The sequence below is a fragment of the Andrographis paniculata genome, unplaced genomic scaffold (assembly GCF_009805555.1).
Source record: "Andrographis paniculata isolate CXL003 unplaced genomic scaffold, ASM980555v1 Contig30END, whole genome shotgun sequence".
Taxonomy (NCBI): Eukaryota; Viridiplantae; Streptophyta; class Magnoliopsida; order Lamiales; family Acanthaceae; genus Andrographis; species Andrographis paniculata.
The window spans coordinates 1,939,120-1,953,438 of NW_026137563.1; the positions used below are offsets into that span (position 1 = coordinate 1,939,120).

The following is a 14,319-nucleotide window of genomic DNA, read 5'->3' on the forward strand; positions in this document are numbered from 1 at the left end:
GCGTATCCATATCTCGCTAAGATTTAGCGTATCTATGATAGAGTGTCTCACTTGTACTACACTCCAGTTTTGAATCAATAAAACACTCTTCTTTGCCGAGTACATCTTATAATGTTCTTATTTTTAGCATGTATTAGAGTGTGTGCGAGGCTGCACTAGCGAGTTCTCGAAGGAGTCGAAGAATCACTAGGTCTAGACCGACGGGAAGGTGTTCGAGGAGGAACCATCCAACCTGTTACAAATATAATAACTTTGATTTAGAGAAAAAAAAATAACAAACAAACCCACGGTAATTTGAATTATGATTTTTATTGGAAGTGAATAAATTAGGAAAGTTTTATTAAGTATTGCGATGAGATAAAATACCTTTTATATTGCTCCAACGAAAAAATTATGATAAAAAATATGCCATAAGTATTTTATAATCAACTAGTACTATATGTTCATTTTTAATATACGAAGGTGTGTTTGTTTGGGAATTTATATTCTAATTTAAGGTTTGAATTTGAATAATTGTATATATTTTTGTAAGTATATAATATATAAAAAAAATAAAAAAAGAGACATTTAATTTAATATATTTTTTAAAGTGAATAGTAAAAATTTGTTAAAATTTCGTTAACAAACACACCTAAGATTATTTTATTTCAGAAAACGATTCACTTTCCATTATCATTAATAAATAATCTGGGACCCTTCCAAAAATTACCCGACCCTGTGAGGGCAAATTTGGAAATTCACAGAACAACGTCGGTCATCCCGGCCTATATAAACACCCCAATTGGTACTTCCATATTCATTATTGAGTTATCGGTGTTCGATTGAGGAATTGAAAATTTCCTCTCCCCAACGACGAAACCCTAAACGCGCAGGCCCTATTCTCGTCTGCGTAGATCTGCAACGCGATAGGAAGCGTGTCATCCTTAATACGAAATACCGATCTTTTCTTGCCAAGTAGTGGGACTTTCATAGGCTTGTCGGGTAATCTTCGATACGATTTTGAGGATGTCTCGGTGCTTTCCGTACCCACCACCCGTGTATACACTGAACAGAGCCAACAATGAGGCCTTGATCGAATCGATTAAGGTTCGTTGAATAGAGCTCGTTGATTGAATTATGTATGAGCGTGAATCCTCGTCGATGTGAATTAATGGGCGTGTAGTGGATTTTTATTTGTTGTATTGGTAGGCCTTGTGATTTCAAAATAAACGACGACAATCTAGTTTTCTTTATCATGATATTACCAAATCAAGACTACTTGTTTGGTTTCCTCCGGTACCTTAAGGGATGTGTTTGTGGCAACGGCCTAAGATCTATGGTTCAGGGGACCGTAAATTCTTGATTTGTTGGCTGTATTAGGTTCTGTAGAACGATTCTGATATTTTCATTTTGTTTAAAAGAACGATTGAGGTTTAGCTCTTAAGTTCTAATTCTTTCTGTGTGTGCGGTTTCTTAGCCAAGCCTCGTTCTGAGGAAAAGCCAGTATTTAGTTATGGATTTGGATAGTTTGGGAAAGGATGAATGGTATAGAGGATCAAATAATGTTTTTGCATTGGAACATTCCCCTAAGTGGGCTTTTGAAGGTGCCGGGTTAGGAAGCTTTTAGTAGATTCTGGAAGTTGCTTGAGGCTGCATAGTCCAGTAGATTTCATGCGTGAATGAAAGATAAGGACATGTGATGAAAGGAATTCCATAATGTTTTCTATGCATGAAATATTTGAGTGGTAAAGCTTGTAAAATGATCTGCACTTGAACTCCACGCATATGCTGTTTTTTGTGTTACAGCCCATGGGGAATGTTCGAAAGAATGCATGAGAGGAAGTAATGCTGCTTAAGTTATTATTATTATTATTATTGTTATGTTTTTAGTCCTCAGGCACAAAATGCCCTGTTAAACAGCAGGATCCAATTTTGTTAGTGCAGCTGATTTTGTGCGGGTTGTTAGGGTCCGCTTAGCTTGATTTCATTGTATATTTTCTCAAGGAATGATTTTTTGTTTCAATCAAGTTTGTTTTAGTTTTAATTATTATTTGAAACGAAAAGTGGACAACTGACCCTGCTTTGCTAAAATAATGTAAATGTACTATTTGCATCCAAACTGCAAAGAACTTGTTTAGACATGATCACCAATATCATATTTTTAGCCAATGTTTTCTAATGCCAAAATCTGCCTGGCTACACTAGCTGAGTTATTACTGCCACCAAGTTATGTTTTCTCTTCTCTCTGCCCAAAATGAGAAAGGATGTGATTTCTAACATTTTCATACACTGTATTTATGCATGGATCAGTGGATGCTTAAAGCCTCATGAGCCTTGACTTGGATTAAAAATGTGTTTTTCCTGTTTTATTAGCAAATTTGTTTGGATTTCAACTATTCAATCTTGTTTTGTATAGTAAAATTTTTACTATTCAAATCCCAATTCAAAATCCAAACCCTCAAACAAACACACCCTATATGTGCACTGTGTTTTGTATCTTTTTGGATTTTGTGATCAAGGGTGATTGCTTGTGCTGGATTTGTGATGAAAGGAAAATTGCTTGTCTCTATATGTATATTTGTGTGTGTGTAACTGTGAATTATCACTAGGGAAGTTGGAATACGTGGTGATCTTGGGTGTAGGTTCTGATTTGGTACTGATCCCAATATTAAGGGAGAAGATTTTAAATATATGTTTGTGTCCTTGTCTGATGTCCATTTTCCTGTCCTATCCTGTTTCTAAAACTTGTTAATGTCGTGGACTAAAGCTCCAAAAAGAAAGAGGCAAGGCCAAAGAAAAGAAACAAAGGAAGCCGGAAAAGAAACAAGAGAAGAAAGAGAGGAAGGGGGCAAAAGCCAAAGCACATCAGAACCTTGACAAAGCTGATATTGTCCATGGCCACATTGGTGAGAAGTTATGGGCAAATAATAAAAGTAAACTTCTCCACAAGGAATGTGAACCTGAGCCAGAGCAGTTGGAGCGAAGCACCTTGACTGAAGATCATGGGTATGCAGCACGTGTGAATCCTCCCAGCTGTTCCTCCGATAGCACAGAGAATAGCAACAACAAAAGAAAGAGGCAATGCTCACCTGAGGATGTCAACTGCAAACGTGGTAAGGTGGCTTTCCCCCAGGAATTATATTCTCCTGGATTTCATCTGGTGCTTTAAGTGGCTTCTTATTTTCAATAAAATAGGTAAGATCATCAGAATAAGGTTGACAAAGAAACCAGATGATTCCAGTGCTTCAATCAAACAACAGCTCCCTTCTACATCTGGAAGGATACCGTCTGTTTCTCAACATAAAAATGATGTTGATCTCATGCACCCGAGGCAGTATTCTTGCAGCACGTCAAATGAACCCCGCAGAATCAGCCAGAGCAGTGCTCATAGAATTGATGGAGAAAAGATGCAATCAACTTCCCAGCAAATTAAGCCAGCAGTTCCACCCAGCAAAATCAGCCTAGGCAGGGCTCATAGAATTGATGGAGACAAGATGCAATCGACTTCCCAGCAAATTAAGCCAGCAGTTCCACCCGGCAAAATCAGCCAGAGCAATGGTCATAGAATTGATGGAGAAAAGATGCAATCAACTTCCCAGCAAATTAAGCCAGCAGTTCCACCCCGCAAAATCAGCCAGAGCAGTGCTCATAGAATTGATGGAGACAAGATGCAATCAACTTCCCAGCAAATTAAGCCAGCAGTTCCACCCGGCAGAATCAGCCAGAGCAGTGGTCATAGAATTGATGGAGAAAAGATGCAATCAACTTCCCAGCAAATTAAGCCAGCAGTTCCACCCCGCAAAATCAGCCAGAGCAGTGCTCATAGAATTGATGGAGAAAAGATTCAATCAACTTCCCAGCAAACTAAGCCAGCAGTTCCACTGACGAAGAGTGTGATTATGACTCCAATGCAGAAGATGGAGTTGGAATATAAGAATCTATTTGAGAACCTGACTCTGCCTCTACTGCCGGAGGCTGCATCCCTCCCTGATGATCAAGATTGGCTCTTCCAGAGAAAAAATCAGGACAGAAATACCAATATAAAAAAGATATCTCGAAATGTTAGAATGCCTTCTTCTGGCAGCCAGACATTATGGCCCCGGGCACATTACTTGCAAGAAGTTGATGTGTACGCATTGCCTTACACAGTTCCTTTTTGAGGTTGCACGAAGGCGAATTGAGAGCAGTGATCTGTATTGCTACTGGCCATGACTCCCTGCTTCCTTCCTGGACAAGTGTTTATTATGCCTCTCCACCCGATATCATTTTTGTCGATGGGAGGAGATGCTTGATGAAGCAAAGTGAACCAATTTTACTGATTGCATGGAGCAAAGGTAATGCCTCCAGATCTTATCCGAATGGCTGCAAACTTGCGCTGAAGATGCACAACTGAGATATTATCCAGCCATTCTGCCCCGGCGCACAAAATGTTGTCGCTCGAGTTTGATACTGCCTATTCTTTACAGTTAAACCATGATTGGAAGAATTGTAATCCCATGTTATGGGCTGTATACTTGAGACAAATCCTCTTTTCTTAATCTCATTTGCTAATAGGTACAGAATCAGTACTAGTGGCTTTTTTATTGCAAGTGACTTTGTTGCTTTGGATATAATTCAATAAAACCTTAACATTTCCCCTTCTTTTCTGGGACACTTGAAAAACCATGATAGCAGAACAATCTCAACCCTCAAAAGAGATTGTCACATCACACAGACAGCAGACAAGATTCAAGGATATTAATGAACACTAGGTAGAAATTACAATCACATCATCCTCTGCAAGTACATGGAAATGAAAAGAGATAGATAACACAATGAAAGGAAACCTACTTCTTAGTCATATGCTCAACACACCTTGAAGGCCTCCCTCCATCTACTTACAACACAGATAGAGGAACCTACGTTACAAAATAGAGCAGCTTCTCTGCCCTTTCTTTTTCTTCTTCTTTTGCTTAGGTGGTTGCAACACAATCTTAATAGCTGCATCGAATACTGCCTTAACATTCTACAACAACAACAACACAATGCAATAAGCCACAAAATACTACTATAAGTTACGCGACACTGACCCAACCAAACCAAACCAAACCAAACACATACCTGTTGTGTTTTTGAACTGCACTCAATGTATACAGGAGCTCCAATCAGCTTCTTTAGTTCCTCTCCCTAAATAAATATTAGGGGGAAAAGTCCTAAAAACAAGATTGCAATAAGGAGTTTTTAATATGATATCAGCATCCCTTCTTACCTGAGCTGTAGTAATTGGAACTGCCCCCGGATGATCAATAAAGAATTGCTTATCATCGCGCAGATCTGTTTGTTTAATTAAACATACGTGAGACCCGGATAAAAGAAACATGCATACGGTGTGGATTTGACTCCTTCTTAATAAAAGATCATATTGATTTACAGAATAAAATTGTATCATACCGAGCTTTGTCCCTACTAGTATTATTGGAACACCTGGGGCGTAATGCCTCAACTCCGGAACCCACTAGAAACCACCGAATAACAACCAAGGCAGCGTCAGCTTGTGAAATGGAAATCAAAGATATGTGGGGACTTCCCAAAAGCCACAAAAAATTATAACCTTCTTTGCAATATTTTCGTAGCTGGCCTTGCTGATGAGAGAAAATGCGAGAAGGAAAACATCTGCTCCCCGGTAGCTTAAGGGTCTTAATCTATTGTAATCTTCTTGACCTGAATCATGATGTTAACTGGGATTAAGAATAGTTTTGCCACTTCTAGATGAAACAGAGGCCGAAAGAAGGATCTACCAGCAGTATCCCACAATCCTAGATTGACGGTGCTGCCATCCACCACGACATTAGCACTGAAGTTATCGAAGACAGTTGGAACATAATCCTGCGGTGATTTAAGTGTGGAAGTACATATTAGAGGTCTAGAAGGGTTTATAAAACATGTCTTAATTAGTTGAAAATACACTTAGTGTTGAAGCAAGAACAGAGCATGATACAAAACTCTAATTTGAGGCAAGTTCTTGCAAGAACAAAGACTATGAACTCAAGAACCCCAACTGCTCTGCTCAAGGATTTAGCTTTTGGAATCAAGAAACATGTTGACATTTTACATAAAGGAATTCTTGATAGATAACCAAGGAAGGTTCCTTATTACATATGAAGAACTCATCCTCAATATCTATTCAACAAATCAGCCTAATTCTACTCTTCCATCAAAGTCAATACAACAACAGAGATTCCAAGACGATGAGGCCATAATAGGAACAATAAATCAGCAGGAAATCGAAAACACCCTAATTATTGAAACAATCTTCAAAATGAAATTGGGGGAAAATTATCATTTGAATATGCTAATTGATTAACTGACCGTAGGAAATGTGTTGCTGGTGTAAGAAATCAGCATGCAAGTTTTCCCGACAGCTCCATCGCCGACCGTCACACATTTTATGAACCTCGTCGCACTCATTTCCAGCCAAGATTCTTCTTCAATTCCTCCTTTCCCACTTAATTTCAATGCCCCTAAAGAAGACGAAGAACAATTCTTTAATCAGATGGGATATGTGCCCAAAACAACATCAAGAAAACAAACTACCCCTTCAAAGAATTTCGCAGCACAGCTCAAATTCCACAATTCACCTGCAACCCACAACTCGGAGAAGACAGTTGCAATGCTGCTGGCAAAAAGGGTCCACTTTATGACAGCTATTTCCCCTAAAACAGTCCTAAAATTCTTTTTCTGGGTTGGGGGGGTGGATAGGGCGAACGTGGGGCTGCACTTCCGAAGGAGAATTGTGCTACAAAATTTGACTTGTGAAAGGGGATGTCTTTTTTAAAATAAAGTCGACAAATTGAATAAAGAGAAAATTGGGTGGAATTGGGGATTAATCAAGGACAAAAAGGACAGATTTTTTTCCTTTTTTTGCGAGTGATAATCTCCATTAACGAAGTAAGTAAATCACATGGGGAGTGGGGAGCTTAAATCCAAAGCCCCATGTGCATTGGGTGACCAACCTCCTACCTACTTTCAATTCTTGATTTATCATATATACCAAATGCCCAATCCCAAATTGAAGTTCTTGATGGCATTACATACATACATACATATGACTTTAAGATCGAGATTCCATGCCCATTCTATATTCTTCTATTCAATGGCATGGCCTCCATTATCATCCCATATCGTATTATAAATACACAGCATTCATTGATGTAATGGTCCCAACACCACAGGGTTTGTTATCCTATATTATCAACAAGCCACGGCACATCCCTTGAAAGAATAATTTTTTCGAGGAGGAAAATGATGCCTAATTAAGTTTGTTGGTTGCTTGAATTAAGACGCAATCCAATTAAAAAAAAAAAAGCCATTTATTAACAGATTGGGTTACCCTCACTAACCCTAATTAATGAGTTGGAAAGTTTAAGCTTGCACGTAAATAAAATGTGTCCTCAGGGCCTAATAGAAAACAAAAGGCATATGGCTATTGGGCTGGCGTAAACCCTAATCTTGATTTTAATTTTAATATCTTCTACATGTTAATAATCTGCTCCATTGGATTGTAATTAAAATGCAAGCCATAGGTGTCATTCATTACAGCACAATTTTCATCAATCCAACACAGCCCACCTGAAGCAATATATGACAAATTCTTGCAATCTTAATTTAATCTTTTCAACATTACACAAGAACAGATTTATTGTGCACCCTCATTACAAAAACACACGAGGCAATCACAATAAATCATTAATTTACGTACTGGCTAGCATATCAAGAAATTCGAAAATGGAGGAGAGATGATAGAGATTGTGGTAGTAGTAGAACTTTTAATTTCCCAAGCATAGATATATATGGGAGGACGATATTTAATCCCCACCTTCGATGCTCATATCTGCATTCTTTATTGTTTCCAAACTAAACTTGAGTAGATCGATCACCGGAGCTGAAGAAGTCGCCGGAGATCATCTGTGGCTGATCCGGTATCCGCCGCCTCCGCGTTGCAGCTGAGCTTTGGCCTCAATGAAAAACTGGGCAGAGGCAAGCTGCTCGGCGGCGGCGACGAGATTGTAAACGCCGCCGAACCGGAAAACATGGCTACGTTATGAGGAGATCGATTGCCTCCCGATTCTTTATCAGGAGAAAATCTTGAACTGTTATTACAATTATTAGGGTTAGTGTTTGTACTACGGCTACCTGATGAGCTGATCAAAGGCAAAACTTTTGGGACATTTTTGGGCTGTTCTTTGTGGAAATTATTTGCCGATGAAACAGTACTGAGGCTCTTAGAAATAGAAGATTGTTCAGAGAATTTCTTCGGGAGAGGCTTTGATGTTTTCTTGGAATTGAGAGAATTAGAGTCTTTGATGATTCTGGAGTTGTTGTTGGGTTTTTTATTACTGGAAGGAGGGCCTGAGAAGCTCCGGCTGGGGGCTCGGCGGAGCGGAGCGGAGGCGGGCAGAGGCAGCAGCGGTGGCTGCGACGAGTAAGGAGGATATGAGTGGGAGAGAAATGGCGGCGGCGCCGGCGCCGGCGGTTGAAGAAAGCCTACTGTCGTCTGGAAATGAGAGGGGATTGGAAAGTAATTATTATTCTCAGTAGGGTTTGAAATTGAATAGAAGGGATAGTGGTGAGGTTTTCTAGGGTTTCCAATTGGGGATTGGTATGAAGAAATTGATTGATCCCACGATCCATTCATCGGAACTGCCTCCATCGGAGAATTAATGCTTTAATTTTCCGGCAACTAATTATACTCTTACAACCACGCACTGTATATTAAATACATACAATCAGGACCAGGTAAGAAGGATCAATCATATTGTATGATAGATGTAATTAGAAATCTTGAAGAAAAGCTACTTTCTTGAAGCTTCTTCTTCCATGGATATATACGTTTCTTATATAGAAGGACGACGACAATCCTGCATCGGCTGTATCAGAGAAACCAACTTTTTTTAATGAAAAATATTATAATATTAATATTAAAATGTGGTCGCTAGGCGAGGGAGATATTTCTACGGCTAATTAACCGACAATGGCAGACGGTCGGCTGATGCAAGAATTTCGAATCCCTGACTTCTGATTCCGTCCTAATATTAAACGGCGTAGGGCGGCAGCCGCCAATCTCATCCTGGCCGTCCGATTGCGCTGTAGTTGCTGTCGCCATGCTGACCGTTGATATTTTTGGCATTGATTGAATCTAAGCCGTACACGTTGTTGGCGTAAAGTGACTGCCTCTGGCTGTGGCTTCGCTTCATGCACATTTGTTTATTTAATTAATAAGTTAGGATTAAAAGTTTTTGTAAAAAAATCGTTATTCTTTTCATGGCTAAAGTCAAAATTAAGATAAAATTTTGAAATTTATTTCCTTAAAAATAATCAAATTGGGCATGGATTAACATATACGATTATTTACTTCCTTAAAAAAAAATCGTTGTTCTTTATTATTTTCAGCAACAATTCTATTTCAATATATAGATACGCTATTCAATAATTTTTATTACACTGTAGATTAATTAAGTATATACATACATACATATATATACATGTATTTATACGTATACATGCATGACTATTGACCACCAAAAGTCAATTTTCTTGCCGACTATATATATCATTTGACAGTAAATTAATTATGCACCTATATATGTAAATTATTTCTTGTATAGTTGTATTATATTATATATATTTAAAAATTTCGTATATTTCTGAGACAAAGTGAGTGATTTCGTCAAACTTAATATATAACAACGATTTCTCTCATTTAATTTTTTAGTATATGATGTATTTATTTAATAATAGAAGTAATTAGTGGTAATTACATTATTCTTATGAATAAGTAACTTCAATAATTATATATAAAAGAAATATTAATATTTTTTTGTTATTTGGCCAATTTGTGGCTGTAAATTGTGAAGGAACCTCTAGGGAAGCATCTATATAATTATGGTTGGTGACACTCTAACTATATATAATGAATAATATTTAATTTAATTTTAAAATAAATTTAATGATTTAATTTAACCCTGATTTTGCCAGCTAGCCCTTAATTGAGGTATCTATATGTGTATATATATTTATATATATATATATATATGCATGTCGTCTCCTGCTTCATCACCACCAGTGGCAGAGATGAGTGAGTGAATTAAAAGAATTAATTTTCAACCTGTCATTATTATTAATATTAGTGTGTGTATGGTAGAGATTAGTTTAATTAATTTCCAGCCAGTAGTACGTGTAAAAAGCACAGACAATATAATGATATTAATTAATATAATATTGGCTGGAGTGTTGCCTGCTCCTGCATGATTATTAATATTTCTTTTTTTTAATTATAATTGCTTTAGTTGAAAAGGATTGTTCCTAAATAAATAGTACATATATATATATATATAATATTATTATTATAAGTTTTTTTAGGTATGACAAGCCAAGTCCAATGAACGATCTTGAGTAAATTTCTTTCATGTTTCCCAATTTTTATATTATTTAGGTGTAACAATTATTTATTTACCAGCTAGCTTTCGAACTTTGTAGAGCAAAATGCCGATTCACTCCGACCTCACCATTTTCACTATAAGAAATTATCAATTTTGTAACGAGATTTTTTCGTTTCTAAATTCACTTTTTCTGTTACTAATGATATTAGAGACGGAATTAGAGATAGAATTACGTTAGTTGTGTGAACTTTAAGAAGAAAATTTCGTTACAAATATACTATTTTTTTTGTAGTGTTTATATTTTCTTGACACAGCAATAACAAATAAGATAATAACTTTATACTTAGAGTATAAATATATAAAAATTTCTTTATAACATTGAAAAAAAATATATAGAAAAATTTGGGGGCTAGGGGTGGAGGCTTCTGTTCACCCTTGCCCCCATAATACATCCCCCACTTTGAATTTGTTTACTTACATATTTAAAAACTCACATCCATTCTATTTAATGTTAATTTTAAAAACATACATTAACATTTATTTTAAATTTAACATATTAAGGTATATAAGTATTTTCTACTAACAGATATATTGACAAAAAATAAAATAAAATAAAATCATTTAAAATTACACTCATCTACTTTTAAATAGGAGTTTTAGAAGTTTTGAAATTTTTTGCATGCAAATAATAATAATTGAATAATATAGATTTTTTTTAAAAAAAATAAAAATTATTATAGATAAATAATACATCAGAAATTTCAAAAGTGTTTATGCATGCAAAAACACCAATCTCCTAAAATAAGCAACAAAATTACACAAAACTAGCTAATTTTCGTTCTCATTTTCATATTTTAAAGATAAAGAAAAGTGAATGTGCTAAAAAGACTGCAACTTTTGCGTCACTTATATATATAGGAAAGCAAAATAAAGTTAAATAATGAGAGCCCTTTTCACCATCAGAAAGTTGTAAAGCAAAAACACTAACTCCAATCTACATATCATTAAACTTATATCTATACAAACTTAGTAATCAAGCACCCACCAATTACTATTATTATTATTATTATTATTATTATTATTATTATTATTATTATTATTATTATTATTATTATTATTATCAACACTACTTTACTTAATGGCCAACAATTTAATTCAGACACACATATCACTAATGCCTTTAGCTTATGGTAGAACACCACATATATCTGTATGTATGTATAAATATTATAAGCCTATTGAATTATTAATTTTGGGACAGAAATAATACTAATATTTATTGATTTTTAGAACGTGCGTGAGTGAGGACCAATCATAGCCACTAGCTAACGCCATTCCAATTGTAGTACATGTACTATTTTATTGACTTAAAAAAATAAATTTCATTTAGACAAGAGAGTTTTGAAATTTTTAGAGTTATAAAACTAAATATGACTAGTATTTAATGTGATATTTATGAGAAAAAAAAAGGTATTTAACAAAATATTTTCACTAAAAAATTAAAATAGTGCCAAATTCCAAAGTTATTGTCTAAACAAATTTTTGTGCTTGGTTTGAATTTAAAATTTAGAATTTTGATTTAAATAATTTTTTAATATAATATTTGTTACAAAATAATAATGATAATAATATATTTTTATCAAAAATTATACTAATTAAAAAATATATTGTATAAAATATAAACCAAACATATTGTATAAAATGGTACATGCAATAATAAATATAACTTGTAATATAAGAAAACATAACGTGCATGCTTGCTTACTAAAAAGTAATGGGTTTTTTTTTTTTAAGTTTAATGTAATTAATTTTATTTAATATCTAAATAGGTAATATATATAACTAATCATTTCTTGTTTTTGTAAGTGATATTAACCAACGAACCAGTTTATATATGTTCATTTTATTTTATTTATTTTTGCAGCTGGAGTGAAATGAAAGTCTGCCATCGGGATTGAGAATTTGATTGATCCAAGACTGATTCAGATGTAGGGCTCAGATTTCAGAGAATCCCACAACGGTTAATCACAGCCACAAGTTTGGAATACTAACTTCTGGATCATTATTATGATTTGGGCCTATATTGATTCGGCCCAGTCCATCAAAACCTAGTTTTGGGCCTGATAATAATCCATGAAGCGCTCAAAACGACGTCGTACCACTATTCCGATCTAGAATACCGGCGAGCCCGCCGCCGGATTCACGAGATCGAACAGCTTGTCCCAGTAATCCTTATTATCCTCGAATAATTCTCCTTCGTGGCCACCCTTCGTCGTGTCATAAACCTGCAGATGATCCGTCGAAGCCTGCAGAATACTGAAGCACTGATCAAGATGAAGCGAATTCTCCATTATACCCTTTTCCCCCAACTCGAAACTGTTCGTCGATACGACGCCGTTCGCCGGAAGGGACAAATTGTGTGCAGAAGTCCGGGACTCCAGGGTCCCAGATGGAAACCCGTCGAAGAAGCTGTTGCTGGAGGCGGTGGCTTGCCACACCTTCAGCACGTCCAGACACGGCGGCGGCGGCGGAGGCGGCGCCGGAATGGTGATTTGGGGTTTGCAGGCTCGAGCTTCGGCTTGGAGCCGGGCAGCCTCCCATTGCGCCAAGTGGCTAACGAGTGCAGCATGTTTGGATTCGGGCGGGTATTTGGGTTTGTGGGTAACCGGGTCGACTCCCATTCGGGTCAGGAGCTTCTTGAGGCGACTGTTCCAGTAATTCTTGATGTCATTGTCAGTTCTGTTGGGTAAAAGTGTGGCGATTGCAGACCACCTAAGATTAGACCAAAATCAATTAATTAATAAATTAATAGAAGATATTACTGCCAGGGTAATTCTGTTGACACGACATTGTTAGTTAGTTACCTGTTGCCTAAAAGGGCATGGAGTCGTATGATGTCCTGGTCCTCCTTGGAGCTGAATTCTCCTCGTTTAATGTCTGGTCTGAGATAGTTTTTCCACCTCAATCTGCAGCTCTTGCCACACCTCTGAAGCCCTGCTCAATTCGATTCGATTATTCGATCTCCCACGTGAAATTTCTTTCTTGATCATCTTACGTAGAAATAGAAATAGTATGTGTATACGCACGAACCAGCTTTAGCAGGCAGAGCAGTCCAGCTTCCATGGCCGTGGTGATTAATGTAAGAGAGAAGCTTGTGGTCTTCGTCGGGAGTCCAGGGACCTTTCTTGATCACTTTCATCTTCTGCAACTCATGGCTTCCCATTTTTTAGGGTTACGTTATCTTCTCTCCTTTTTTCCCAGATAGGAAGTTGTAAGTCTGTCAGATTATGGAAAATGTGTATACTACGGACGGGGATACTGACGGGAGCTGCAAATATATAGCTAGATCCTTTCCTTAATTCTTAACACTACACTGAATCCCAAACATCAGATTGATATATCTTTCAAACTCCCGGATCTTGCATCTGGACCCCAGCAAAGTTTGCTGTATGGATCTATATGGTGTTCGGGATCCCGGGATCTTCAATTAAATCTGCTTCTGTCTCTGCTTTAACATCTCTCAGATGCCTAATACTTGAGAGCTCGAGGACTCGTGGTCGTGGGTGAGGAAGACAGATTTTTGCTATATTTGTTTGACATTGTATTCTTAAAACATTTCTTTTAGTTACAAATTATAATTGGGGCTTTTTTTTCTTTCATTTTGAATTTGATTTGCATAATAATTTCGACTTATGTTGCATAAGATATTATCTTTGTTCTTCCTTTTTTACTATTTTTATTTGTCCACTTAAAATAAAAGTAATTATACGGTAATATCAAAAAATCTTTAATTTTTATCTACAAATTATTACAAGTACAATTATTTTATATATAAAATAAAATAAATAAATATATCAAAACTTCTCACGCACTTTCATTAATCAAAAAATATTATTATTTTTTAATATATTACAAAATCTGA

The 14,319-nt window shown here is 36.3% G+C and overlaps 4 protein-coding genes across 5 annotated transcripts; 1 reads left to right on the forward strand and 3 right to left on the reverse strand.

The window, feature by feature from the left end:
- The first annotated feature begins 804 nt into the window (after positions 1-804).
- LOC127246319 (uncharacterized) lies at positions 805-4,620 on the forward strand. Its single transcript, XM_051267604.1, has 3 exons — positions 805-1,086; positions 2,747-3,092; positions 3,175-4,620. The coding sequence occupies exons 1-3, from the start codon at positions 1,006-1,008 to the stop codon at positions 4,137-4,139; spliced, it is 1,392 nt and encodes a 463-aa protein (XP_051123561.1). The 5' UTR covers positions 805-1,005; the 3' UTR covers positions 4,140-4,620.
- An 83-nt stretch (positions 4,621-4,703) lies between these two features.
- Positions 4,704-6,764, reverse strand: LOC127246320 (rac-like GTP-binding protein 5). Of its 2 annotated transcripts, none has more exons than XM_051267606.1 (8): positions 6,597-6,764; positions 6,328-6,479; positions 5,757-5,844; positions 5,570-5,679; positions 5,410-5,473; positions 5,228-5,292; positions 5,080-5,145; positions 4,704-4,984 (listed from the first exon to the last, which is right to left on the reverse strand). In XM_051267606.1, exons 2-8 carry the CDS (start codon positions 6,424-6,426, stop codon positions 4,883-4,885), a joined length of 594 nt encoding a protein of 197 aa, XP_051123563.1. In that variant the 5' UTR covers positions 6,427-6,479; positions 6,597-6,764; the 3' UTR covers positions 4,704-4,882. The 2 variants fall into 2 exon arrangements, with proteins under 2 accessions (XP_051123563.1, XP_051123564.1); XM_051267607.1 differs by having other exon boundaries at positions 6,553-6,701.
- Positions 6,765-7,600: 836 nt separating this feature from the next.
- Positions 7,601-8,898, reverse strand: LOC127246712 (pollen-specific leucine-rich repeat extensin-like protein 2). Its single transcript, XM_051268235.1, has one exon. The coding sequence runs from the start codon at positions 8,666-8,668 to the stop codon at positions 7,892-7,894; it is 777 nt and encodes a 258-aa protein (XP_051124192.1). The 5' UTR covers positions 8,669-8,898; the 3' UTR covers positions 7,601-7,891.
- A 3,670-nt stretch (positions 8,899-12,568) lies between these two features.
- On the reverse strand, positions 12,569-13,620 carry LOC127246547 (transcription factor MYB16-like). The gene is made up of 3 exons (XM_051267988.1): positions 13,488-13,620; positions 13,262-13,391; positions 12,569-13,169 (listed from the first exon to the last, which is right to left on the reverse strand). The coding sequence occupies exons 1-3, from the start codon at positions 13,618-13,620 to the stop codon at positions 12,569-12,571; spliced, it is 864 nt and encodes a 287-aa protein (XP_051123945.1).
- Positions 13,621-14,319: the final 699 nt, after the last annotated feature.